The following is a 27,718-nucleotide window of genomic DNA, read 5'->3' as shown; positions in this document are numbered from 1 at the left end:
TTACAGGTTTAATTTGTTTAAAAGATTTTCATAGGCAAAATACATATACAAAAAAAAAAACAAAAAAAAAAAACACCCTATAAAATCATAAAAACCACATTAAAAACCATAAAATGTAGAGGCTGAAGAACTGGTGTGTGAAAAGAATGACCAGAGAATATGCCCGTGAGAGGATGGCTGCTGCTCCATGTCTTCTACACACTGCTGACTGTCCACGGAGTTACAAGAGAAGCCGTAAAACTCAGACGGCGCGTCGCTGCTCTGAAATAAACTCTCCAGTCTGTCTTTGGATGCACAGACAGCACATTCATCCAATGGGACCGAAACTTTACGGGAAGAATTACAGGGAAGCTCCTCTTGCTTTCTTGCCTTCTGCTCCAACTGTTTGACTTTCCTGTGCAATTTGCTGGTAGGCGAGCTGGGAGGTAGGTGGCATAATGTGTCCGATTGCTGAAAAGGAGACGCGTTTTCCACATCCTTGCATGGTTCGGTCGTACCTATTGGTGGCGGCGCAGACACATCGTCAGCCTCGACTGTAAAGTCGTCCAGTTTAAATCGTTTACCTGGGCAGAATTTTACAGGATCCGACAAATAGTTCAGGTCACTTGGAGTAGTTTCAGACAGTCTCCTTTCATTCTCCTTTGGATGCAAGTCTTTTTGGGTGAACTCATTGTGATCCAGTGAATTGTTCGTGGGTTCGGGCAGTTTGGTGGGGGACGCGTTCTCATAAGTGGGTGTAATGACTTGAGAACTAGGTGGTTTGGAGAAGGAGTCAGTCACACAGGTGATGCTGCACACGGACTGCGGCGTGCAGGGAATGGTAAAGATTGGTTCAGAATGACAAACCAGATTATTGTCCGAAGGACAGGCCGCCTCCGGGGGTGTTGCAGTTTTCATTTCCTTTAAAGGGACACCAATCTTCAGGACTTTGACAGAAAAGGCTTTGGGGGAATCATTGCCGGCAGGAATATGTAATCCAGGCCTGTAGAAGGAAAAAACATTTTTTTGAAGCACAGCGCTTTCAAATCTGCATCATATCAATTCTTTCAGTGATTTCGCAGCAATTTTCACCCAAGTAAATGGGGAAGGGTTGGGGATTCAGTTAAAAAATCTGTTGCAAATACTCTTCTTTACAGAAGGAGGAGGAGGTGAGCTGTGACATCACCTATTGTGAATGGTGGATCCTGTATTATCTACTGTATATAGAGGTGTTATCAGTCATTGTACAGGAGGAGGAGGAGGTGAGCTGTGACATCACCTATTGTGAATGGTAGATCCTGTGTTATCTACTTTATATAGAGGTGTTATCAGTCATTGTACAGGAGGAGGAGGTGAGCTGTGACATCACCTATTGTGAATGGTGATCCTGTGTTATCTACTGTATATAGAGGTGTTATCAGTCATTGTACAGGAGGAGGAGGTGAGCTGTGACATCACCTATTGTGAATGGTGATCCTGTGTTATCTACTGTATATAGAGGTGTTGTCAGTCATTATATAATCCTGAATGTGATAATATAGAGATGTTGACAGAAATAATCTACATCAGCCTAATATAACGTTTAATGGGCAGAGTGAAAATGGAAAAATTGCACTTTTTTTTTTTAATACATACGATGTGAAAAATCAATTAACTACCAAAAACTTTTAACAATGTTTAAACTTAAATTTCTTTAAAAATGCACTCCACTCCAGCAATCACCTGCCTGCAGGACTGGCTTTATAAACTCCAGCAGATGAAAATGTTATATTACATGTCAGCCATTGGAATACATTGATGAGCTGGGAAAGCCACTTTGGCTGATCTAGAAGTGGGTCCTAAAGGGAGCATGGAGTGCATCATCATCACCATGACACAAGGCCGCCTCCTTTATATTTCACACTGATCTATTATGTCGAGCATTGATAAGTCACATAGTGTAATGTGTGAAAAACATCAATATATAAGAAAAAAAAAAAAAAAATACCCTTGTGACTCTGGCCTTAATGCGGACCAGTTAATAAAATCAAACTCGAAGGAAGTAATGATGTTGTCCACATCTTGATAGTAGGGTCCTAGACCATAGTTCACGTGCTGCCGACTCGCAAGGTGCTGCAATATGGAGAGACAGTAGTTAGGACAGAAGGCTTTTTACTCGGTTAACCCTATCCTGACCAGGTCTATATTTGTGCCTGCATCTTTTCTTCTTTCTCTAAAAACCATAAAACTTCCTCTAGTTTCTCCATTGCAGTCATATGGACATTTTGTTTTGTTTTTAAGATAAGTTGTAGTATTGAATGATAATTTTATCATATAATGTACTGAAAACCAGGGGAGAATTCCAAATGGGAAGAATTCCAAATGGGGAGAAATGGTCAAAAACAATTCAATCTGCTGTAAAAACGGCGAGGCCCTAATTCTTCAGCACTTTTCCTTTTTGCACTGTGTCGCTCTATTGCAAAGATATTCACATTAGTTTTTTATGGAGAGTAATATGTGGAATCTCTGTTTTACAGTCCAACCGCTGAGCTTCTTCAGAGTCTTCTCTGGTGGCTTATGCTTTCCACCCTCTCTCCCAGACGCAGCTCAGCAGCATGTGAAACTGCTAGATCAGCTGGCGATCTGTGATAACCATCATCTGTGAGGGAGGAAAAAGGTTGAAAAAGTGTACACCCCCAAGGTAAGACTCTGGAGAAAAACAAAAAGTTGGACTGCAAAGCAGAGATTTCACATGCAATGCTCAAGAAGAAACAAATGGGATTATCTCTGTACTGGAGCGATACAGATCTAAACAGAAAAGAGCGACAGAAACAGGAAAGCGTGTTTTTTTTTTTCTGTTTTACCCAAGACATTTAACTTTTTCTTTTACACTTTTTTTGCTGCTCAAAAAAAATACAGCACCTTGCAGTTACAGCTAAGTGGATGGGATTTTTAGAACTCTCATGCACACAGATTTTAGTTTTATGTTGCATGCATAAACTGATTTTATTTGTTTTTTTTTTTAATCCGCAACATGAAATTTATTAATTTTTTTTTTACCACCGAGTTTTGTGTGCCTACTTTCCCCTCAAAATTGCATTAGGAGTCGAAAATCCACAGGTTAGAATAATAAAAAAAAAAAAAGAAATAAAGTAAACTGTATCAAAGTTTTGACAAAAGCAAAATACCAGTAAGTATCAAAATACAGCAGTTTGATTTAGAACATGACATACTAAAAAAGTTCACAAACCCCAGCATCGAAAATGCATAAAAAAAAAAAAAAAAAAAAAAAAAAAAAAACTAGCTCTTTCAATCGCAATGAAAATAGAAATATAATATGCGGTAACCCAATAGGTGCAGAAAATCTGAAACATAAGGTGGGAACGTAAAACTGCAGTTCTAGAGTTTCAATATTTTCTCCTTTCTGTGTTTAAGCATACAAATTAATTTTATATTTTGATAAATTCAACTCTCATAGTGGGGTTGACTCAAATTTTAGGGTTTATTTTATCGCCCATTCAAAAGGGACTTGGAGCAGTCATAGCTTTCTTTATATAGTCTAATAAAAAGTTATAAACATATAACTTTCTATTAGACTATATAAAGAAAGCAATGACCGGTTCAAGTCCCTTTTGAATGGGCGATAAAATAAATCCTAAAATTTGAGTCAACCCCACTATTTTTTTTTTTATAGATAGAGGTATATGTAAATATATAGGCATGATGCGGGCTCAGCCTTCTTATTTGGAGGAAAAATAAGAAATCATTTTGATATTCACTATGAATCATTTGAAAATACTTACAGTGGCCAGATCCTCATATTTCTGAAGACAGCATTCACAGTATCCTTGCCTTTTTCGCTCCTCTAGTTTTGGAGAAATATTTCCTTCATTCTGACCCTGACCATGCCAAGTCTTATTTAAGCTGGGGAAAAATTCACATAAAAAGGAAATTATATATAATGGGGTTAACCAGGAGTGGGAACAAAACTCATTTTTTTGTGTGTGCTATTGCACTGCATCCTCATTTTTAATTCAATGGAGCAGAGTAGAATTTTGGCATATTTTGCAAATTTTGTGCTGCTGCATAAAATAGGGATATGTGTACACTCACCGTAAAATCCTTTTCTCCGAGCCATTCATTGGGGAATACAGACCGTGGGTGTATGCTGCTGCCACTAGGAGGCTGACACTAAGTGATGCAAAGAAAGTTAGCTCCTCCTCTGCAGTATACACCCTCCTGCTGGCTCTCAGCTAACCAGTTCGGTGCAAAAGCAGTAGGAGATCAATAAACAATATATGAGCGTATAACATGTCACATTATATATGAGAGTATAGCATGTTACATTATAAAACAAGCATAAGCTAATAACAGGGAGGGAGCTGTGTCCCCCAATGATTGGCTCGGAGAAAAGGATTTTACGGTGAGTACACAAAAATCCCTATTTCTCCTTCGCCTCATTGGGGGACACAGATCGTGGGACAAGTGGTATAGAAAATGCAAAGCACAGCCTAGGAGGGAGGTGCACAGTCAATAGGTGCCCAAACCTTGATGTATAGATTACAAGTGACTAGCACACTCCAAGAAATTGTGATGCAAATGAAGGGGGTTTATTACATACAAAAGTCACAAACGTTTCGGTCTACTCTTGACCTTCATCAGTGTGCTAAGTACACCTGTATGGGCCCCAATGTAGGATACTATACTTTATGCATCAATATAATAGATCTGGTGGATACCGCGTAGACCCATATCTCCTTTGCGCTGATTGGCTGTTTATGTTCTACAGCCGTAGATTCCATTTAGCTTATCTGTTTTTCGGACAACCTTCTGTAATCCTATCTGGTTCAGTTCCACCAGATCTATTATATTGATGCATAAAGTATAGTATCCTACATTGGGGCCCATACAAGCATACAGGTGTACTTAGCACACTGATGAAGGTCAAGAGTAGACCGAAACGTTTGTGACTTTTGTATGTAATAAACCCCCTTCATTTGCATCACAATTTCTTGGAGTGTGCTAGTCACTTGTAATCTACAGATCGTGGGACATCCCAAAGCAGTCCCTGGGTGGGGACAACATCAGATCAGGCGCTGTGTAACCGCTACTTACAAGTGCGCCACCGCGGCCTGCAGAGTCCGCCTGCCCATATTCACATCTTTGGAAGTCTGGGAATTATAGTGCTTCAAGAATGCATGCGGACTGGACAAACCCGCAAGCTTGCAGGCGTGCTTTGCAGACAACTGGTGCCTAGAACCCAAGAAACTTCGATAGACAGGGAGATAGGCTGACATCTAGCACGGAAGGACTCCTGGATGGTGAAACAAATCCACCAGGCTAACATGGCCGATGAAACGGCTAAACCCTTCTTGTAACCGTCAGGAAGCCTTCTTCTTACCGTCAGGAAGCCCAAATAAAGCGTCCAACCTTCGGAAGGACGCCGTCCTCGAGACATACCTACTCAGAGCACTCACTTCGTCCAGAAAATGGGGAACCCATTCCGTTATGTGGACTGGTGAGGAAAGAGATGAGGGAAGAACGATGCCCTCATAAATGTGGGAATACAATACCACCTTGGTAACAAGGGACGGGGATGGCCTGAGGACAACCTTGCCTTGAAGGTAATAAGGGAAAAAAAAAGTCCGAAAGAACAGAGCGGCTAGCTCCGAAGAGTCGTCAGGATGAGGAGATCGCAGAGAAAAAAGGGTGACCTTCCCTGATAGTAAAGACTATCTGGATCAAAAGGAGTCTACTGTAAGACCCCCCAGGACTATTAAGGTCCCAATGATCTAACGGTATGCGATAGGGAAGAACCACATGTGAAAACTCCCTGCGAGGAAGTCCCTACTTGCAGTTTTGTTGCAATAAGATGGAAAAATACTAGTTCCGCAAGCAAAAAAAAAAAAAAAAACCTGACGTGGTCAGTGCAGATCTCCCAGGATCACTGGGGCCCTTCCTGCTTCCGAAATGCTCTCGGAAGTAGTGGAAGAGGGGTTATGGAAACTGGTACCATGGAAGAACCAGAGCATGCACTGTGATGGCTTTTGGATCTCGAGGACGAACCATGAACTACCGTACATTGGCGTTCAGTCTGGACGCCATCCGACCTACATCTGGAGTGCCCCAGAGAAGGCAGATCTGATGGAAGACTTCCGGGTGAAGTTCTCACTCACTTGAGGCGGGACCCTGATGGCGTCTGCCGTCTAGAGTTCTACTCCAGGGATGTGTAGTGCAGAGATCACCTGAATGATAGATCTTGGCCCATCAGAGAATGTGAGGTACCTCGACCATGACGCCTGACCGTGGGTACCTGCTAGATGATTGACGTATGGCACAGCCGTGGGATTGTCCGATTGAATCCGGATGGGGTGACCCGCCAGAAGGCAGTGGATCTGCTGTAGAATTAGCTGTACCGTACGGATCCCCAGAACAATGATCAGGAGAAGAGGACTGGCATTAGTAGTCACTAATAACCATTGAACCGGGAGAAAAAATCTCCCCTGGATGAGGAAGGAGCTCAGAGACTACCCTCTGAAAGCCTGTTTGACCTTAAGAAAACAAGAGGAGTGAAGGAAACTGCTTCCATTGTCACCATTTTAACTCGGAACCCTCCTAGCAAATTGAATGGAATGAAGGGATGAGTGTACAAGTGCGCGAGCTCCCTGTTGAAGGGCCACGGCCTTGTCTCAAGGGAGAATCACCAATCTTCTGGAAGTGTCCAGGATCATCCTCAAAAATGATATCTGCTGGGCTGGAAATGAGGAAAAACTTGTCTAAGATTAGCTGTCAGCCCAGGTGAGAAAGGGTATCGCAAGAGATAGAGACGACTCAGAGCAGTCCTGGAAGAGCGGCTGAAAAGTCGACCAGATATGGCAGGACGACCACGCCTCTAGGGTGCAAGAGGAACATGACAGAAGCCATAACCCCTAAGAACACTCTGGGTGCGGTAGCAAGGCCGAAGGACAAGGTCGTGATTTGAAAATTCTGTTCGCGAATGGAAAAGTGAAGGAATTTTTGAAGAGGGAAAAAATAGGAATGTGAAGGTAAGCATCCCGAATGTCGGTTGATGCCAGAAACTCCACCTTTTCCCATTGAAGTAGTGGCTGAGCGGAGGAACTCTATCCGAAGAAGGGGGACCTTGACAAGCTTGGTAGAAGTTTGAGATCCAGGATCGGTCTTACTTTTCGGTCCCCTTTTTGGAACCAAGATCCCTTAGATCTAGACCGTCCTGGTCAACTCATTCACTGCTGGGTGGATCTATAGGAAACATGCGATCCTTTGATCCTGCGTGGAGAACGCTCCCAACTTCTCACCGAATAATCGATCACTCTGGTAAGGGAGTGATGTCAGAGGCTTTTTGAACGCAGAGTATGCTTCCATTCTCTGAGCTATAAAGTCCTTCTGAGTGTAATGGCATTTGCTGCTGACAGCGCCGCGCAAATAGCCGCATCCGAGAGGCGTGAAGCAGCTAGTCTCCCACTCAAGAAATTTGATTGACCAGCTGTACTGTCTTTGGGAGAAGGTTGCTGTTGTGAATCAAGGAAGTTAGTTGCTGTAGCAACCCATGCGGTGGAAAAAAAAAAAAAAGGGTAGAGCGCTGAACTCGAGGCCGCAAGACGAAACTAACCAGATTTGCTATCTGACAGTCCGTTGTATTTTTAATTGATGACCCATCGGGCAGGGATACTGGAAGGTAAACCACAGGAGATTCTACCCGGTTAATCTGCCAAGTGGCAGAATGCACGGCTGCATCTAGAAGGTCAGGAATATCCGTCTCTTGCAATCGCCGCTCTCTTTTGACTGTGCGGAGTTAAAATGATGAACCCTCGATCCACCATCCTCTTAACAGGGAAGTGGAGAGGGATCGTCCGACTTCTTGCATCATCTGCTAAATAGTGGAGATGCAGAGGGGGGTGTTCGGACGCCAAAAAGGGAGCATCTGTACATCCACAGAGATCAGGTCACTGGGTGGACAGGGCTGTTGTCCGGCGTTAGGCCTAGCTGCAGAAGAGGATACATGGAGGCGACACTCTGTGTGCCCGTCTATTGATGGTGTGGGGAGATCGGTGCCCTTTAAAATGACCCGTCGCCCCTAAGAATCAGACCAGGCATGGCATCCCACCTCCTAGAGGGGTATACGTGGAGGAGACACCCCACGTGTTCGCATATTGGCTGAAAAAGGATACCGCGCTTGCAGAGGCTTCTGTCCAGTGAATCGCTTATCCGGACGCTCCCTGTCCGGGTGAATGGCAAATGCTCTGCTGGAACTTTAGTCTCCTTATGTGGGACACTGCGTGATCTAGAGTAGAACCGAAGCCCTCGTCAATCTACAGAGACTGATTGATTGTATAAATAGGCGAATCCATCCTTTTCTGAAGTTCTGGTGAGTCCAGAACCAAGGCAATATCCAATCCATATTCAGAGTCTTGTTCTCAGCAAATCATTGATGAGGGATCAGGAAATGAAACATCCGTTTTCGAGACATATGTACGTTTCAAGAATACTTGCGGCCCCTGCAAGCCATGGGTTGTGGCAGTGACGAAGCCCACTCAGGGAACTAGGTACTCTGGGATAAGATGGGGTCAGTGGCGGAGGGCTCCTGAGCTCATTTAGTGTGACCGGTTTTGGACTGGTCATGTGCCTTTAAGACAGGGAATATTGGTCATGTGCCTTTAAGACCAGGGAATGCTGGTCATGTGCCTTTAAGACCAGGGAATGCTTGTCATGTGCCTTTAAGACCAGGGAATGCTGGTCATGTGCCTTTAAGACCAGGGAATGCTGGTCATGTGCCTTTAAGACCAGGGAATGCTTGTCATGTGCCTTTAAGACCAGGGAATGCTGGTCATGTGCCTTTAAGACCAGGGAATGCTGGTCATGTGCCTTTAAGACCAGGGAATGCTGGTCATGTGCCTTTAAGACCAAAGAAAAGCGATGAACAGCGCTCCAGCCGGGTGTCGTAGTATCAAAAGAAATCTTTATTGATCCATGTAGAAGCAACGCCGGGGATATGGCGCAGGATTATGATGCAGTCATGATGCATGTTGTAAGTGGTTGCCTGATTTGTTATTCAGGTCTTTATCGGAAGCATGATAAGGTTGGATAGGCTGGTTGAATTTTGGCGCCAGTCACAGGAAGGATCCGGATTGGTTATGAGGATCGCTGTCATGACTTTTTCATTGGAACCTTGTAGCCATGGTTACGATTATGCCGGATCCCAATTGGTTGGACGGAAAATAAACACTGCAGTATTGTTATATGTTTTATGTCTTCTGTTTTGATTTTCTTTTTTTCTATGCTGCAGACATTGTCTATATCCATTTTAACGAATTGTGTGTTGTCTGATTGATGTTATCTGCTATATTTATGTATGTAATTAGTGGCTGGCTGGTGATTGGTGCCCTGTGTGGTGTCCACATCATTTAAGCCGACACTTTGTACCCAGTTGTATGCTTGACAAAGACCAGGATACTGGTCGAAAGCATTAAGCTACTTACTGGTAGCGGCATTTTTCGTAGGCCCATGACAGCACTACGAGAGAGGGGATCCGCCCTCCAGGAACAGGAAACCTACAGATACAAAAGGGCGGCACCTCTCCCTATGCATCAGTTGTATTTCAGAGCCTGAGAGGACTACCGCGGTTAGTAGCACACAAATATACATTATATACAGTTTATGTACAAAAATAATCCATCATATTGAACTATATACCACACGTGAGATCTATCTATCTCATTATATATACTATAGGAAGTGCAACCCCCACGTGAATAGGGAGGGAACTAAGGGTGCTGTCATGGGCCTCCGAAAAATGCCGCTACCAGTAAGTAGCTTAATGCTTTATTCGGACTCCCATGACAGCACTACGAGAGAATTACAGAGATGTAAACTACTTTAGGGAGGGACTATAGCCTGCAGCACCCTTAACCCGAAGGTGAGATCAGAAGAGAACCCCAAGTCCAACCTATAGTGCTTGAAAAAGGTGGAAGGGGATGACCACGTAGCTGCCTTACATATCTGGTCGATCGACACTCCAGATCTTTCAGCCCAGGATGTAGCCATGGCGCGGGTGGAATGTGCCCTCAGATTCTGCGGAGCTGGACCTCCACCTGCAGTATAAGCCAGAGAGATAGCCTCCCTAATCCACTTCGCTAGCGTGTACTTTGAAACTCTAAGACCTTTCCTGGGACCTTGGAAGGATAGAAACAACGCATCCTCTCTCTTCCAAGCATCAGTGACTGATATATATTCTAATAGACATCTCCTAACATCTAATGTATGGAGTAACTCCTCTTTGGAATTAGAAGGATTAGGGAGAAATGACGGTAACACTATCTCCTGAGATCTGTGAAAATCTGAGGCCACTTTTGGTAAATAAGCTGGATCTGGTCTGAGGACTACTCTGTCCTGTAGAAATTCTGTATAAGGGGACAGCCTAGAAAGAGCCTGTATGTCTCCTACCCTACGAGCAGATGTAATTGCCACCAAAAACGCTGTTTTGAGGGATAGTAATTTAAGTGAGGCTGAATGTAAGGGCTCAAATGGTTCCTTAGTCAAGGCTGAAAGGACTAGATTGAGATCCCAAGGCATTGACCTATTCCTGTATATAGGTCTGGATCTACTAGATGCTTTGATAAACCTTGATACCCAATAATTACCCGCAATGTTACAAGAAAATAGAGCCCCCAGGGCTGATACTTGTACTTTTAGTGTACTTGTGGATAGATTTAGCTCTAGCCCCCTCTGCAGGAATTCTAGAATCTGGTTGATTGGTAAATCCTCTTCGATATTAAAATTTGAAGAGGCCAGAAACTTCCTCCAAGTTCTAGAGTAGATCTTAGTTGTTATGTTATTCCTACTCTTCATAAGGGTATCAATTAGGTTTGGAGAAAAACCTCTGCTTTTTAACAATGACCTCTCAAAAACCATGCCGTCAAATGGAGACCCTTCACTTGTGGATGGTTGATCGGACCTTGATGAAGTAAGTCCGGAATGTCCGGCAGCACCCAGGGGTCTTTCACGGACATGGTCCTGAGCCAGGAAAACCAAGCTCTTCTGGGCCAGAACGGAGCGATCAGTATGACTCTCGCTTGATCCTCCCTTATCTTTCTGACCACCAGCGGCAATAGATTGAGCGGGGGGAACGCATATGCCAATCGGAAATCCCATCTGATCAGGAAGGCATCCACTGCCAGTGGATATTCCCTGGGATTTAAGGAACAGAAATTTATCGTCTTTCTGTTGTGCTTGGTGGCAAATAAGTCCACTTCTGGATGACCCCACATGCGGACAATCCGGTTGAAGATCTTTGTGTTCAGAGACCATTCTCCTTGTTTTAAGGTGCTTCGACTTAGAAAGTCTGCTCTTATATTCTCTCTCCCTCTTATGTGAACTGCGGATAAAGATAGAAAATGGTTTTCTGCTGTCTGGAGCAGGCGATCCGCTACTTCCATCAGGGACTTGGAGCGTGTTCCACCCTGGTGATTCACATAGGCCACTGCCACCTGGTTGTCAGAGAGGATTTTGACATGGTGACCCTGTAGATATACGAGGAGTTCTTTAATTGAGAATTCAATTGCCATTAACTCCCTCTGATTGGAAGAGGCTGATGTTTGGGGATCCCATAAACCCTGGACTACTACGTCACCCATGTGTGCCCCCCACCCCGTGGGGCTGGCGTCCGTCGTAATTACCCGAGTCACTTGAGTCACCCAGGGAACTCCTGCTGACAGATTGTCTTCCTTCAGCCACCATCTTAAGGTACTGTCACACTAGACGATATCGCTAGCGATCCGTGACGTTGCAGCGTCCTCGCTAGCGATATCGTCTAGTGTGACAGGCAGCAGCGATCAGGCCCCTGCTGGGAGATCGCTGGTCGGGGAAGAAAGTCCAGAACTTTATTTCGTCGCTGGACTCCCCGTAGACATCGCTGAATCGGCGTGTGTGACACCGATTCAGCGATGTCTTTGCTGGTAACCAGGGTAAACATCGGGTAACTAAGCGCAGGGCCGCGCTTAGTAACCCGATGTTTACCCTGGTTACCATCCTAAAAGTAAAAAAACAAACACTACATACTTACCTACCGCTCTCTGTCCTCCAGCGCTGTGCTCTGCTCTCCTCCTGCTCTGGCTGTGAGCGTCGGTCAGCCGGAAAGCAGAGCGGTGACGTCACCGCTCTGCTTTCTGGCTGCCCGGCGCTCACAGCCAGACCAGAGAAGCAGAGCGCCGAGGACAGACAGCGGAAGGTAAGTATGTAGCGTTTGTTTTTTTACTTTTTAGGATGGTAACCAGGGTAAACATCGGGTTACTAAGCGCGGCCCTGCGCTTAGTTACCCGATGTTTACCCTGGTTACCGGGGACCTCGGGATCGTTGGTCGCTGGAGAGCTGTCTGTGTGACAGCTCTCCAGCGACCAAACAGCGACGCTGCAGCGATCCGGATCGTTGTCGGTATCGCTGCAGCGTCGCTATGTGTGACGGTACCTTAAGAGATGTCAGAACCTCTGGACTCAACGTCAACTGACCCTGCAAGGAACCTTGTAAGACTCTATCATAATTCAGTACGTCAAACTGTAAAGGTCTGGAGTGGAACTGTGTCCAACGGACGGCCGGAATACAGGAAGTTAGGGAACCTAACAAAGACATAGCCTGTCTAAGAGTCATGGTTGGTTTATTAATTGCTTTTAATACCTGTTGTTGGATATGGAGCAGTTTATCAGGTGGAAGACAGCATTGTTGGGACTCGGAATCTAACAGCAGCCCTAGAAATCTCTGGGTTTTTAGGGGGTGTAATCGGGATTTTTCATAGTTTATAATCCAGCCCAGATGCTCTAGTTAGACATAGCTGTTTTTACTTGAGCAAGGCAATGGTCTGCTGAGTTTCCAACTATCAGGAAATCATCCAGATAAGGGATTATGAGGATATCAAATTCACGTAAGTGTGCCATGACCTCCGCAACAACTTTAGTGAATACACGGGGAGACGTTGAGGGGCCGAAGGGAAGGGCTCTAAACTGAAAATGTCGAACAATACCCCCCATAGACACTGCCACACGTAGAAACCTCTGAAAGTTCTCATGGATAGGAACATGATAATACGCATCTTTTAAGTTCACAACTACCATGAAGCAGTGTTTGAACAACATTTTTATTGCAGAGCTGATTGACTCCATTTTAAATGTGGCCTTAACCAGGTATTCATTAAGGGATTTAAGGTTAATAATAGTCCTAAATGACCTGTCCGGTTTTTGAATCAGAAATAGAGGAGAGTAGAATCCACTCCCTCTATCTGACTCTGGGACCTCAATCAGCACGTTCTTAAGGCATAAACTCACAACTTCTGCCTCTAAAGCCGTCTGTTCAATAGTGGAGGAACGTAAGGGGGTTAGCATAAACTTATCCCGAGGCCAGTGAATAAATTCCAATTTCAGGCCTTCTGAAATAATACCTCGGACCCAGTCACTATTTGAGATGTTAGTCCATGCGGAAGAGAAGGCTGACAATCTCCCTCCCACAGGGATTGCTAGTCATTGGTCCGGTTTCTTACGTTCTTTTGAGGAACGGCGGAACATGTAACCCGTACCTCTCCTGCGTCTATCCTCCCATCTAAAATTCTCTCTAGAGGGCGAGGATGCGCGCTTCCTTCCGCGACCAAATCTCCTCCTGTTGAATGGACGCCGATAAGAGGCTGATGACAAACTAGGGAATTTTTTCTTGTCATCTCCAGCCTTTTCAAGCAGCTCATCCAAGGTTGGCCCAAAGAGATATTCCCCTTTGCATGGAATAGCGCATAATTTGGACCTTGATTGAATGTCACCCGACCAACACTTCAACCACAGGGCTCTACGAGCCGCGTTGGAGAGTCCTGCTGCTCTGGCCGCCATTCTGACCGAATCGACCGACAGGAAAGCCGCAGCATCTTGAATCACCGGAAGCGCACTTAGAATAGAACTTCTGGAAGCGCCTTCTTTAAGCTGGGATTCCAACTGTTCCAGCCAGACCTTTAGGGATCTGGCTGTACAAGTCGCAGCCAGTGCCGGTCTCAAGGATCCGGCTGCCATCTCCCAAGTACCTTTAAGGAAGGTATCCGCCTTCCTGTCAAGAGGGTCTTTAAGGGATCCCATGTCCTCGAAAGGTAATGCGGCTCTCTTTGATGCCTTTGCCACCGCGGCATCTAATTTAGGGGCCTTGTCCCAGGTATCCACAGTCGTATCCTCAAAGGGATACCTGCGTTTTAAAGCTGGTGGTAATGAGCCTTTCTTCTCCGGTTTCTTCCATTCTCGGAGAATCAGATCTTGAATTTTATCATTCACCGGGAAGGATCTACGCTTCTTGTGTTCCAAGCCACTGAACATTAGCTCCTGACGGGAAAGCTGAGTCTTAGGTTCTTCTAGGCCCATCGTAGCTCTGACCGACTTAACTAATTTATCCACCCGGTCCAGAGGCAGACAGAATCGGCCAGATTCCTCTTCTGATGACGAGGAAGAGAGATTTGAGCCATAAAAACCTTCCTCTTTATCTTCCTCTGACGAATCAGAGATCACCGAGGCTCTCTGTTTTGAACTTCCCGCCTGGGACATAGACCGCAGGGATTCCTTTACTTCTGTACGGATCATCTCACGCAGATTAGCCGTAGAAGCAGATTCTTCCGCTACCTAGGGGAGGACAATAAGGGTGATACCATCTATCTAGCCTGATGTCACTCAACCCCTCCACTCCTGTAGACCTCACCGTCTGTTGTATACAGGAGGCGCATAATTTTTTAGTATAAGAATCTGGTAACGGGACTTCACACAGGGCACACTCCTTATGTTTCGACTTTGTCATTCTAGGGGAAGAAAAGTGCAAAGTATAAGGGGCCCGCGTCACTGAGTGAGCATTCACGTAGATCTCTTACCAGTGTACGCCAACAAAGGTACCCGAACACGAGGGGGTTCTTTGCCAGTCGATGCTCTAGATCCCTGCTTGGACGAGCTTTTACGGCTGGACTGGTCACTCCTGGCATGCTCATTCTCTATGGGCTTTTGTCGCACCTCTTCCGACAGCTGAAGCTGCCGCTCACCATCACTCTCCATGATGTGGATGTGACCAAAGGCAGAGCTCTAAATCCAGCTCCTGCTTAAATCCCCCTCAGATCCGGTCAGCAGGCTGCCTGGCGCCACTCTCATTGGTTCCTGCTGATGAGGCTACAGCTGGGGGGTCAGCGCAGTGTGTGAGGAGTCCGGCGTTCAGGATCGATGGGCGCCGCCATCTTGGATGAACTGGGCATGCGCAGTTCCCCAGTGACCCGGAAGCGCCTGCTGACTCTGCCCCCTCGACGTCACTGCACCCGGAAACGCTCCAGCTAACGCTGAGAGCGATGCAGGACGCTGAAGAGCACGCAGCAGCGCTCCGGATAGCGTTCCCTTCCTGGCACCGCTACCTCACCACCGCGCTGCACCACCACATGAACCGAAGGAGCGCTATACTTACCGGCGCCGAAGGAGATCAGGAATCCTCCGGACTCTGCTCCCTGCTGTCTACGTCACTGACGTGCAGTCCAGCCAGGACCACCGTGACGTCTTCCAGGGGCTTCCGCACCGGCCGAGGTAGGAGACCCCCCCGCTACCTGATTCGGTCCGGCCGGCCTGGGATCCATTACGAGATTCATCTGTAGGATCCTGTCTCTTCAGGAACAGGAGACCAACTGATGCATAGGGAGAGGTGCCGCCCTTTTGTATCTGTAGGTTTCCTGTTCCTGGAGGGCGGATCCCCTCTCGTAGTGCTGTCATGGGAATCCGAATAAACGTTGCTTCTACATGGATCAATAAAGATTTCTTTTGATACTACGACAAGGCTGGAGCGCTGTTCATCCCTTTTCTTTGGACTATTTGATATATCCAGGTTGGTTCCCTGGACAAGGAACGAGCGCCCTCTTGTGTGAGTGCTGTCAGCCCTACCTCTTCTTTACTACGTGCCTTTAAGACCAGGGAATACTGGTCGTGTGCCTTTAAGACCAGGAAATACTGGTCATGTGCCTTTAAGCACGGGGGAAGATGAGAGAGCAGTACTTTCTTAGGCTACGTTCACATTTGCGTTGTGCGGGGCTGCGTCGGCGACGCACCGCACAACGCAAACAAAAACGCACGCTAAAACGCTGCGTTTTGCGACGCATGCGTCCTTTTTTGCCAAAATTGGGACGCAAAAAAAATGCAACTTGCTGCGTTTTCTGCGCCCCACGCTTGCGGCCAAAAAAACGCATGCGTCGCAAAACGCAGCACAAAGCATGTCCATGCGCCCCCCATGTTAAATATAGGGGCGCATGACGCATGCGTCGCCGCAGCGTTTCCCGACACTGCGTCGGGAGACGCTAATGTGAACGTAGCCTTAGGCTGGGTTCACATTTCGTTTTGGCAGTCCGTTAGACAGACTGCGTTACCGGCATAACGCGGTCATTAATCCCTATGTCGGACACATCGCTAGTGCATGCCCACAATGGGCGTGCGCTAGCGATGTGCCGTCATTGAGTGACGGACCCTGGGACGCGGGCTGCAGTGTTTCCGGGTCCGTCACTGCTAGCGCAGATAGAGCATCTGCTAGCTCTATCTGCGCTAGCGAAATTCGGCACTTGCGTTAACAGCAGCCCGATAACGCATGTGTTGAACGGGCTGCTGTTAACGCAATGTGAACCTAGCCTTACCCGGTTGCATGTGCCCCTTCAATGCAAAATGATTGCCCCTGTGACTAGGCCATGAATAGGCTCAAGCCGGGGCCTAAATTTCTGCAGGCGGCGGGAGCAATACCAGGGGTAGAATAGAGGGACGTTGATGGTGGCCGAGAGAAGAAATCGCTCCCGTGCCAGGTGAGAAGCTCCAGAAAAGGTGGGCAGAGCCGCCTTAGCGCGCCATAGTGCGGGCGTGGCTTCCGGGATGAGGCCTACACATCGGCCGGAGCCAGGGGCTAAATTTTTGCAGCCGGCAGGAGTGTTACCTCAGGGAGGTGGGCCACAGGGAAGCTAAGGCTGCCTTTCGGCATGTGAATATCCCAATGCAGAGGCCCATACTGGATCCACACACCATCGGCGCGCGTCCCGGCATGGAGCCGCCGTGATGACTGTTTCAGCGCCGAGGAAAGCGCGCGCACTCTGTTCTGCTGCAGGTCAGGTATTGCATTGTGGACGGTGCAGGGATAGAGGGATAAACCTCAATCCACCATCCCTTTGTTAGGGAGGTGGAGAGCAACCGTCCGCCTCCTTGCGCCATCCGCTTTAACAGTGGTGGGACAGTGGGGGCTGCTCGGACGCCATAGAGAGGGGCCTGTGTACACAGGGTTCAGCCACCAGGTGGACAGGGCCAGTTGTCCGGCATTAGGCCTGGCTGCAGAAGAGGGTACGTGGACACTCCATGTGCTCGTCCGTTCAGAATGAAGGGAGATTGGTGCCCTTGAAGGGACCCGTCGCCCCTAAGAATCAGTTCAGGCGTGGCACGTCGCAGGAGAGGGTACGGAGAGGCGACACTCTCCGTGCTCGCCTGTTGATGGTTCGGGGAGATCGGAGCCTTGAAAGGATCCGTCGCCGCTTTGTTGTAAAAAGTTAAATCAAAAATGTAAATAAATAAATAAATAAATAAATAATAAAGAGTTTAGGGTCTGAATAGCAGACCCGTCCGTGTGCCTCCTACGGACACTAAGCAAGAACTGGTTAGCTGAGAGCCAGCAGGAGGGTGTATACTGCAGGGGAGGAGCGAACTTTCTTTGTATCACTTAGTGTCACCTCCTAGTGGCAGCAGCAGCATACACCCACGGTCTGTGTCCCCCAATGAGGCGAAGGAGAAATTCTGCAACATTTCAACAACAGAGAGAGGACGCTGAAGATATGAGAATTCGCAGGGTGCTTGCATTTGTGCTGTAGGACGATGAGGGTTTTTGTTTTTTTTTAAAGCTCAGTTCACAGAAATTACCTACAATTTGCTGCCATAGCTTGGTGATGCAGAACTTGTACAACGAATTTGCCATGTTTCATACTACCTCATTTCTAGTTTTGGCTGTAAAGCCAGCAGATGATGCACATTGAGGAATGGCGGAGGATTGGTAGGAGAGCAAATATTAATTCTAACTAATTTTAGACAATGTCGTGGCGTTTTTGCAACTAGAAAAAAAAATAATTTATGAGATATCACAAAACGTGTACAAATATTAGATTATTTTAAGACATTGGATAATTAATGAATTTTTGTCATGTTACTTTGCCTTTTGTTTTTATTTATGCTCGATTAAGCAGAGTGTTTCCAACAACGTACTTTTGCTTGGTTTCTGTCTGTTTCGGAGCAGCGACAGGTTTCTTAGCCGCAGGACGGCAGTGCGTGGAGGTAGACTGAAATGATCGGAAAAGGGGCAACACCAAGAAGATGGGTCTGTACTGGCTGCAAAAGATTGATAAGTTTTCATTAATTAGGACTGATGTTTATGAGTTTTAAATAGTGATGAGCGAATATACCCGTTACTCGAGATTTCTCGAGCATGCTCGGGGGTCCTCAGAGTATTTTTTAGTGCTCGGAGATTTAGTTTTTCCTGCCGCAGCTGAATGATTTACATCTGTTAGCCAGCATAAGTACATGTGGGGATTCCCTAGCAACCAGGCAACCCCCACATGTACTTATGCAACAGATGTAAATCATCCAGCTGCGGCAAGAAAAACTAAATCTCCGAGCACTAAAAAAATACTCGGAGGACCCCCGAGCATGCTCGAGAAATCTCGAGTAACGGGTATATTCGCTCATCACTGGTTTTAAACTATGTGACGAATGTGCATATTGAAATACAGAGAGTATAGATTACAAAAGTGTGCAACATTTGGGTTTGCTGAACCCTTATCCGGCTCCTATGTACTACAGGCGAGGATGCTATGGTAACACTCAAGATATGGTTTCCATTATAAAATAAATCATGGTGAATAGGCATTTCCATTTCATGACCCATACCACGAATGATTTATGATAGGCACCATAAACGGACACTGGGGCTCTTGTTCAAGCAGTAGTGTGAATAAATTATTAACTGTACAATACAGTGGTTTAGAAGGCACCCACAAGGACACAAACGCATGAAATTGCCACAATACAGAAGGAGAGAACGCACCAGCTGCTGTCTTCCACCTTGATAAATGGACTTTTCAGTTTCTGCACTACAATATAAAAAAATAAATAAATTCACTCAAAAAGCTGCTTTGCTATTTTCTAAAAAAAAGTTTTAAAAATAAATACAGAAATCACTGACCTTTTGTTTGTCGTCGTATTTGACGTTTATCCTGCTAAAAAAAAAAAAAAAATACAAATTTGGACAATGTAAATTTTAACTAAAATGAACAGTGTTTTTTTTTTTTTTTTTTTTATTTCATCCATGTGCAGCTGAACAAATGTGCACAAGTTTCCAAACAAGTGACACTCTTTATAATAATGTGTAATTGGTGAGGATGTTAGGATTTACTTTTTAAAGGGTTAATTCCTTTTTTTTTCTAAATAAACTGTAAAAACCTGTGCTCTGACTGAAGGCGAACAGTCCGGGCTTACGACGCAAGCATGGCACTCATCTGAGCGGTCATACTTCAGGAGCGCACCATTCCCCAAAAAAGAACATCATATATATTTTATTTTTGCAAAAATGATGAGACATAATGAAAACTTACTACCGGCTTCGTGGGAGCATATGGTTTTTCAGTTTGCTGCATCGGTTGCAATAATCTCTTCTTTTGGTCTATGTAGATTTTAGCGTCTGAAAAAAACCACAAAAAAATGAATAAATATCCAATTATAATTTTAAAGTGATCATTTCAGAGGAGCAATAATTGATCCATGTAGCACTCCTCATCCATGTGGCAAGTTACTTTAAAAATCCTAATTGGCCGCATAATTAATTACAAAGAGTTTTTGCTTCTACTTAAATGTTCATTTTAGTAAATAAAATAGTCAGCCATGTGTCATGGATTTTCACAGTAAGCACACCGGAGTCGTCAGGTCTAACCATTCTACATAATAAGGTAGGCTAAGGGTTTTTTTGGTGTAAAAATTATTATGGTGTTTTCAACAGTGCGTGACTTACAAGATGCTCTGCATTATTACCCCCTTTGTAAAGACCATAAAAATTAGCACAAAGTAAAAAGTCCCACATCTTGAACCGTATGGCTTATTAAACAGAAAAACAAAAAACTTGGGAGGAGAAAAAAAAAACAAAAAAAAAAAACAACAAACAATTCTAGTTGCAGCCCAGAAACATATCACAAAATATTTACTATTCCCCCCAACAGTGCATGTAAGGGATTATTCACATGTAGTGTATTTGAAGTTTGTGTTTTTCCAGTGTGTGTGTGTGTGTGTGTGTGTGTGTGTGTGTGTGTGTGTGTGTGTGTGTGTGTGTGTGTGTGTGTGTGTGTGTGTGTGTGACCTGCGGTACATTTTTTGAGGTGTGGCATTACAATTTTTTCATTTTTTTTTTTTACCCATTGAGATCAATGAGGGTCTTTAACCCCCTAACAACCGCCGATACACATTAAAACTGCGGCCGCTAAGAGGCCTTATTCCCTTGATCTGGAATAAGTATATAGCGACCCCCAGAGTCCAAAAAGCTCGGACCCTGGAGACCACGATCAGGGATGATTTTTCCAGTCCTACAATGGCATGATATGTTTCAGAGGAGAAAGAGATGATGTCCCCAAGAACCCCCTCGGTACCTCTGCCATCTCCCGGGCCCTCCTGCTCCGTCTCCCCATCATTAAAAAAAAAGTGAGTACATGCGCCCGCCGAGATCTGCCAACCGGTACCAGGCAACAGCAGGGATGTTTCCTATTGGTTCCAGACTTTTGATCACCGTGATAGACTCCATCACCATGATCAAAAGTAATTAGTTAATCATCCCACTGTGTTAGCCCCTTATATTATTATTTTTTTTATTTTATAGTTTAAATAGGATAACAAAAAATAAAAAGAACGATTTGTCGGCTAGGCTTGAGTGCAAGTCCTCGATATTCGGGTGCTCGGGTATGCACAGAGGAACTGGTTTAAGGGTATAAAGAGTCAAAGTTTGAAAATTGCGATTATTTTTCAAAATAATTGTCAAAATTGCGATTTTCACAAATAAACGCAAGTTATATCAAACACATATTACCACTATCATGACGTAGAATAGTTCACAAAAAATAATCTCAGGATCAGTGGGATCCGTTGAAGTGTTCCAGAGTTATTACCACCTAAAGTGACAGTGGTCAGTAGGTGCGGGAAGCAGGGAGAGAGCCATGTACGGCCTCCTTAGCAAGAGGAAACTTTCTGAGTCTTCTGGACCGATTATACAGAAATGCATCTTCCTTACCATCCAAGTGTAATATACGAACTCCCCAGTTCAGTGCGTTGGCCAATATGCTGTTTTTCGAAATAATTTCCTGTTCATAAGATAAAAACCTATTAGAATATTGGTAATTCTTGAAAATAAACATTCAGCCATTGGAGTAATACAAGTTGTCATATTGAAACTCTAAACTTTTGCATTTGATCATGGGATAAAAGAAATAAATAAATCGTAGTTCCTGACTCACCTGCTCTTTTATCACTTTTTTCAGTAATGACTTCCCTCTGCTTACATCTTCCTGCAAACAAATGTCATTATAAGTAACACAAGTAATGAGCAATGTATCGCCTCCGGGAGAATCGGGTATTATCTGCACAATTGTACATTGAAAGCTCCACATCAAAAAAAATAAATATATATATATATAAATATTTTTTCCCATCTACACAGCCGTAAGAACTTGCATTTTTTCAGGACGAGTTGTAGTTTTGAAATGTAGTTGCATTTTGTGAAAGATGTGCAGAGCCGTAAAATGGTAATTTTGGCTTTTCAATGTTTTTTTTTTTCCTTTTTTCAGCAATTACCTTTCCAGTAACTAATACCATTAATTTGATATTTTCATAGATTAGACTTCTGAAAGTGGTGATAAAAAGAATTTTTTTTAATTCGTTTTCAACTTGGAAAAAAGGAGGGGTGAATTCACATTTTTTGTTTTTCTTATTTTCTTTAGTACTTATAGGATACATGAACCTATGAACAGTTGTTCTATGTACTGAAATACCATAGTGTGTGTGTGTATATATATATATATATATATATATATATATATATATATATATATATATATATACACACACACACACACACACACACAGTAGATGGTGGCCCGATTCTAACGCATCGGGTATTCTAGAATATGCATGGCCACGTAGTATATTGCCCAGCCACGCAGTATATTGACCAGCCACGTAGTATATTGACCAGCCACGCAGTATATTGACCAGCCACGCAGTATATTGACCAGCCCACGTAGTATATTGACCAGCCCTCGTAGTATATTGCCCAGCCCACGTAGTATATTGCCCAGCCACGCAGTATATTGCCCAGCCACGTAGTATATTGCCCAGCCACGTAGTATATTGCCCAGCCACGTAGTATATTGCCCAGCCACGTAGTATATTGCACAGCCACGTAGTATATTGCCCAGTGACTTAGTATATTGCCCAGCCTTGTAGTATACAGCACAGAGCCACGTAGTATATTGCCCAGTGACATACTATATTACCGAGCCACGTATGTCACAGGTTATTTTAATATGGAGCATCTTATGGGGCCATCATGAACTGTATGGAGCATTATATGGGGCTCCTGATTCAGTATGAATATTCAAAAACACTTAACCTACTGATGTCTCAATTAATTTTACTTTTATTGGTATCTATTTTTGTTTTTGAAATTTACCGGTAGCTGCTGCATTTTCCACCCTAGGCTTATGCTCGAGTCATTAAGTTTTCCCAGGTTTTTGTGGCTTATACTCGAGTATATATTCATGCACATATACACAGATCTGTCTGGTCCCATGCATTAGTCGCAGATTTATTTCTCTCTCCAGCTCACCAGTAGTATTACTCCACACCGCTCCATACACCGATACTGCAGGCACCGTCTTGACTACATGGCTGAGCGGGAATCGCTAGGTTGCTGGGAGAAGTCTGCAGGACCATGAGACCGTCTGTGGGTTACAGATGCCCCAAGCAGTGGAGATATATATGCACCTAGGTGCCTCGCCTTTGTCCTAGCACCATAGGCAATCTCCTTAAAGTGCCTTATTCCAGATACGACTTTGAATCCATAGGAAAAACAAGTTGTGCCGGACTTATTCAGCACACAAACAGAAGGGCATCTTACCTTTCCTGGTTTCTTACTAGAGCTCCCATCCTGGCAGTCTCCTCTCTGGCCGCTTGGTCTAGCAGAGCTACTTCCCGAGGCCGGTTCAGGACTTGGTACTGAACACTGATATTTCAGCGACTTTGCACACTTCGCTTCCTTTTTACTGGTGATGAGACAACTTATTTCTTTACTAAGAAATCCTTCGACAGTCTAAACCAGATGGTAGAAAAATAGAATGCACATTTAGCTTCATTGACAGCACAACCCAAAGCTGACCATATAAATAAGCGACCATTTAACACGAACACACACTGGCCACTGAGTCGCTCTCCTCTCGGCTCAATAGAGAAGGGAACATCCCTCACCCCTCTACGATGTCCAAACACACAATATGGAAATAACGGTCACAAGACCAAATAACCACATAAAGTCATGTGGAGACATAACACACCATTACTGTGAGCACACTTACCCCTCCAAGCTCCTTTATGTTCTTTTCCAGTTTTTCGGCTACCAGTCTTGAGGCGATGTCCAGGTAAAACACTCTACCAGTAAAAGGCTTCTGTGTCGGTCCTTTGTCTGGAAGCTTTTTTGCCATCAGCTGGCCCGGCTTCATCTTCACTCCTCTTCCTTGTGTTGCTCCCTCTGTGCAGGATATTAAAGAATCATCCTTAATACAGGGGAAAATAAAAATGTCTCACCCCTACCAGCCCCACCAGAAACAGCGCAACTTTTGCCTATGGGCTTTGCCCAGTTTTGCTCCTCCGCTCCACTCAAGTGAAAAGTACCGTGTTGTTCTTGGGCCACGTCCTATATTACATCAACTACCCGAGAGTCTCCACGTATGGACATGTGCTTAACATCATGACCACTACAACCTTTGTATTCTATCCACTTCCAACTCTTGGCTAAATTTTTTAATCACAAAATATTCCTTGAAAGTACCGTTTCTCATGACATCATATGGAGAGATTTAGTGCAAATCTCAAACAGTGAAATGTATAGCTGTCAGGAAAAGTTTGCAGCACTCTTATACCCTGCCTTGTAGGTAAATGTCACCTTCCAAAAAGATTAGCAGGACCCTGGACAGCGGCCTAGTTTCTTGTCCATGGTTATTCTACTGCCGGCCGGCATCCCTGGCTCCTCTTTTGATAAGTGAGCTGCCGACATGTTGTGCTGATGTCGCACCATCCATACTAATCAGGAGGCGCCGGGGATGCTGTCAGGCAGCTTTCCAGGGCTCTGATCTAGCAGCCATAGGCTACTAACGTTGTCGCTGGACCAGGGTCCTGAGAATCAATTTGTTTAACTCTATACGCTCATCAAATATTTTTAATTGAAGCCTATGATGAAGTTGTAGGCTCCACGCTAAGTGATGGATAGAGAGCTTTTTGCAGCAGTGATCTTCGTACAATAATACAGCCAGGTTGACACTTTAAGAGTAGGTGCACATGACTGTTTTCTATCCAGCAGAGAAAAAGGTACGAGTATTCTAATTAGAGTTTGATCATCAATTTTTCTTGGAGGTGGAGGGAAAAAAAATAATAAATTCTCCACCGTCTCCATTCTGTCAGCCCATGAAAATCGGACCGTGCAGATGTCATCCGAGTGCGGTCCAATGTTTTTCTTACAGACCCATAGACTTGAATGGGCTATTTTGATCCGACACTCAGATCAAAATCATAAATGTCTCAAGTTGTTTTTCCCGACTGATTACTCAGTCCAAGGTAAAAAAAATAAATTAAAAAATCAGTTTTGCACAGCCTCATATAATATCATGGGTACGAGTCCTATCCATGAACTCTATAGATAGCACTCGTCCGATATAATCGGTGTGCACATGCTGTTACACTGCAAAGTGAGAAATGTGTCTAAAGTGATGGGATAACATTCACGAGACCACCCCGTACACATACTCACTGCTTCGCTGCATCTTGGATCCCAGGTTCACGGCATTTGCTTTGGGTATTGCAGGTGGTGGCAACTGAAGAACAAAAATGGTGGAGGCAGATTGTCAGTTTTATAATATCATAATGAAGTACAATCTAACCAATACAAACCCCTGTCCATAAATTATTAAAAAAAAATAATTGTGGAACATTCATCAATTTGACAAATTCGCCCTACTCCACAAAGCACAGACAAGTGATGAAACTGCACCTCTGTCCTTAATGAGAAAAAAATGTAAAATTCCGCTATTGTGTCTGGTTAAAAAGACAAAAATTAAGTTAAAAGGTTCAGATTTAGGATTCTGTTTCCCTCATTGCAGTTAATGGTGACATCAGGGTCACGTCAGAATACCTTTTTTTTTCTTTTCTGATGTTCCTCTGGAAAGTCTCCCAACAAGGTAACTTATGGGGATGAAGTGTTGCATTAAAGGGGTTCTCCAGCGCCTCCCAATGCTAAGGTGAGAGGCGCTGATGACAGGGTGTGTGCAGGAGACAATGGATGCCACGTCATCAGTGCCTCCGTATCAGAAGTAAGAGGCACCGGAGGACCCATTTGATGCTAAATAACACGTCTTTGCTCTACTTTTTTTTGCACCAAAAGTTTTTTTCTTTAAAAAAAAATTGGATGAAAATTGTAAAACCTAGCGCCGTTCTATTTGGAGCAACGACTGTATTTTTATTTTTTTGTATCCACATGCCTGATATGCAGCTGATGTGATTTATCTGGAATTTCTAACGGCATTTGATAGTGCACCACATAAAGCAAGGACTGGGGGAAACTATATGCAGATGGGTAAGGAACTGGCTAAAATACAGGAAACAGTTGTCGTAAAAGGTACATTCTCCAAATGGGAATTCGGGAGCAGTGGGTGCCGTAGGGATCTGCACTGAGAGCAGCGATGATCTGCACTGAAAGCAGTGGGGTCCGCAGGGATCTGCACTGAAAGCAGTGGGGTCCGCAGGGATCTGCACTGAAAGCAGCGAGGATCTGCACTGGGAGCCGCAGGGATCTGCACTGAAAGCAGCGAGGATCTGCACTGGGAGCCGCAGGGATCTGCAGTGGGGTCCACAGGGATCTGCACCGAAAGCAGTGGGGTCCGCAGGGATCTGCACCGAAAGCAGTGGGGTCCGCAGGGATCTGCACCGAAGGCAGTGGGGTCCGCAGGGATCTGCACTGAAAGCAGTGGGGTCCGCAGGGATCTGCACTGAAAGCAGTGGGGTCCGCAGGGATCTGCACAGAACGCAGCGAGGATCTGCACTGGGAGCCGCAGGGATCCGCAGTGGGGTCCACAGGGATCTGCACTGAAAGCAACGAGGATCTACACTGGGAGCAGAGGGGTCTGCAGGGATCTGTGCTAGGACAGATTCTTTTTATCCTCTTTATTAATGACCTGATGGATGGGATTGAGTGTCAGTCTTTACTGAAGACACCAAACTATGAAGGATATTTAAATCTGACCTGGACATTAGAATACGATCTGGATAAGATGTCTGAAAGGGGAAATGAGATTTAATGGACAACATCTGCAAGTACTTTGTATGTTCTCCCGTTGTTTGTGTGGGTTTCCTCCGGGTTCTCCAGTTTCCTCCCACACTAAAGGCGTACTGATAGGGAATCTACATTGCGAGACCCAGTGGGGTCAATGATGATGATGTCTGTAAAGCGCTGAAGAATACCACAACACAAGGTGCTGGCACAGGACTTATTCCTTACAATGACCATACCAAGGACCAGGGGGCACTCATTATGGGGGAAGAAAGGCGATTCCGGCCAAACAGGAAAGGATTCTTTACAGTTAGAGGAGTCAGACTGCGGAACGCCGACCACAAGAGCTAGTAATGGCCGACACTGTAGTGTACAGCTTTATACAAGGGCTGGGTGATTTCGTGGACCGCGGGCTATTGTTCCACCTATGATATATTTTCTGCACCCATTAGGCTACGTTCACATTTGCGTTGCGCGCCGATGCGTCGGCGACGCAACGCACGACGCACAAAAAACGCGCGCAAAAACGCTGCGTTTTGCGACGCGTGCGTCGTTTTTTGACGAAAATCGGACGCACGAAAAATGCAACTTGTTGCATTTTCTTGCGTCGGAAACGACGCACGTGTCAAAAAACGCTACCAAAAAAACGCACGCGTCCCCTATGTTAAACATAGGGGCGCGTCGCCGACGCAACAGCGACGCACATTAGCGGAACGCTAATGTGAACGTAGACTTAGAAGGGCCCCTACGCCCCACAGAAGCACAAACTCCACAAGTCGCCGAATCCACACAACCAGGACTGGTTTCCATTCACTGACAGCAAGCACCTGCAGAAAGTAAGAGGTGCCGGAAACTACGAGTAGTAGTAGTAGTCACAACTACAACTCCCAGCAAATACTAAGAGGTGTAAATGACAGGCGGCCCCTTTAAAAGCTCCTGCCCGCATCCATTATCACAGACTCCCGCGCCGCACTCCTCAGCACTCACCGGGCGCCCGCTCTGCCCCACCCCCGGGCGGCTCTCCGGTTTCCCGGTGGGTTCCGGCCGCGGCTGCGCCAGTTCCAGTGTTTCCCGGTGACTCCGGGATTAGATTTCCCGCCTCTCACCAGAGGCTCCGCCCTCCTCA

The 27,718-nt window shown here is 45.2% G+C and overlaps 1 protein-coding gene across 4 annotated transcripts; it reads right to left on the bottom strand.

Annotated features, from left to right (window-relative positions):
• Window positions 1–27,717, bottom strand: DBF4 (DBF4-CDC7 kinase regulatory subunit). Of its 4 annotated transcripts, none has more exons than XM_069729465.1 (13): window positions 27,580–27,717; window positions 25,078–25,141; window positions 23,630–23,802; window positions 23,176–23,367; window positions 21,515–21,565; window positions 21,292–21,361; window positions 19,616–19,701; window positions 19,207–19,240; window positions 19,069–19,114; window positions 18,231–18,353; window positions 3,762–3,882; window positions 1,967–2,091; window positions 1–982 (listed from the first exon to the last, which is right to left on the bottom strand). In XM_069729465.1, the coding sequence occupies exons 2-13, from the start codon at window positions 25,088–25,090 to the stop codon at window positions 100–102; spliced, it is 1,917 nt and encodes a 638-aa protein (XP_069585566.1). In that variant the 5' UTR covers window positions 25,091–25,141; window positions 27,580–27,717; the 3' UTR covers window positions 1–99. The 4 variants fall into 4 exon arrangements, with proteins under 4 accessions (XP_069585566.1, XP_069585567.1, XP_069585568.1 ...); XM_069729466.1 differs by having other exon boundaries at window positions 19,207–19,237; window positions 27,580–27,710; XM_069729467.1 differs by having other exon boundaries at window positions 19,619–19,701; window positions 27,580–27,710.
• Between the last annotated feature and the right edge of the window lies 1 nt (window position 27,718).

Source organism: Ranitomeya imitator, chromosome 6 (genome assembly GCF_032444005.1).
Source record: "Ranitomeya imitator isolate aRanImi1 chromosome 6, aRanImi1.pri, whole genome shotgun sequence".
Lineage (NCBI taxonomy): Eukaryota > Metazoa > Chordata > Amphibia > Anura > Dendrobatidae > Ranitomeya > Ranitomeya imitator.
The sequence above is the reverse complement of the archived record's forward strand: the minus strand, read 5'-3'. Positions and strand labels throughout refer to the sequence as shown.

What these genes read in the sequence shown, in the direction of transcription:
- DBF4 (XM_069729465.1), bottom strand. An exon ending in AAGGTGGAAGACAGCAGCTG is followed by an intron (nt 18,354 to 19,068) that starts GTGCGTTCTCTC and finishes AATCTTTTGCAG; the next exon opens with CCAGTACAGACCCATCTTCT. An exon ending in CAGACAGAAACCAAGCAAAA is followed by an intron (nt 3,883 to 18,230) that starts GTACGTTGTTGG and finishes ATTTTTCCCCAG; the next exon opens with CTTAAATAAGACTTGGCATG.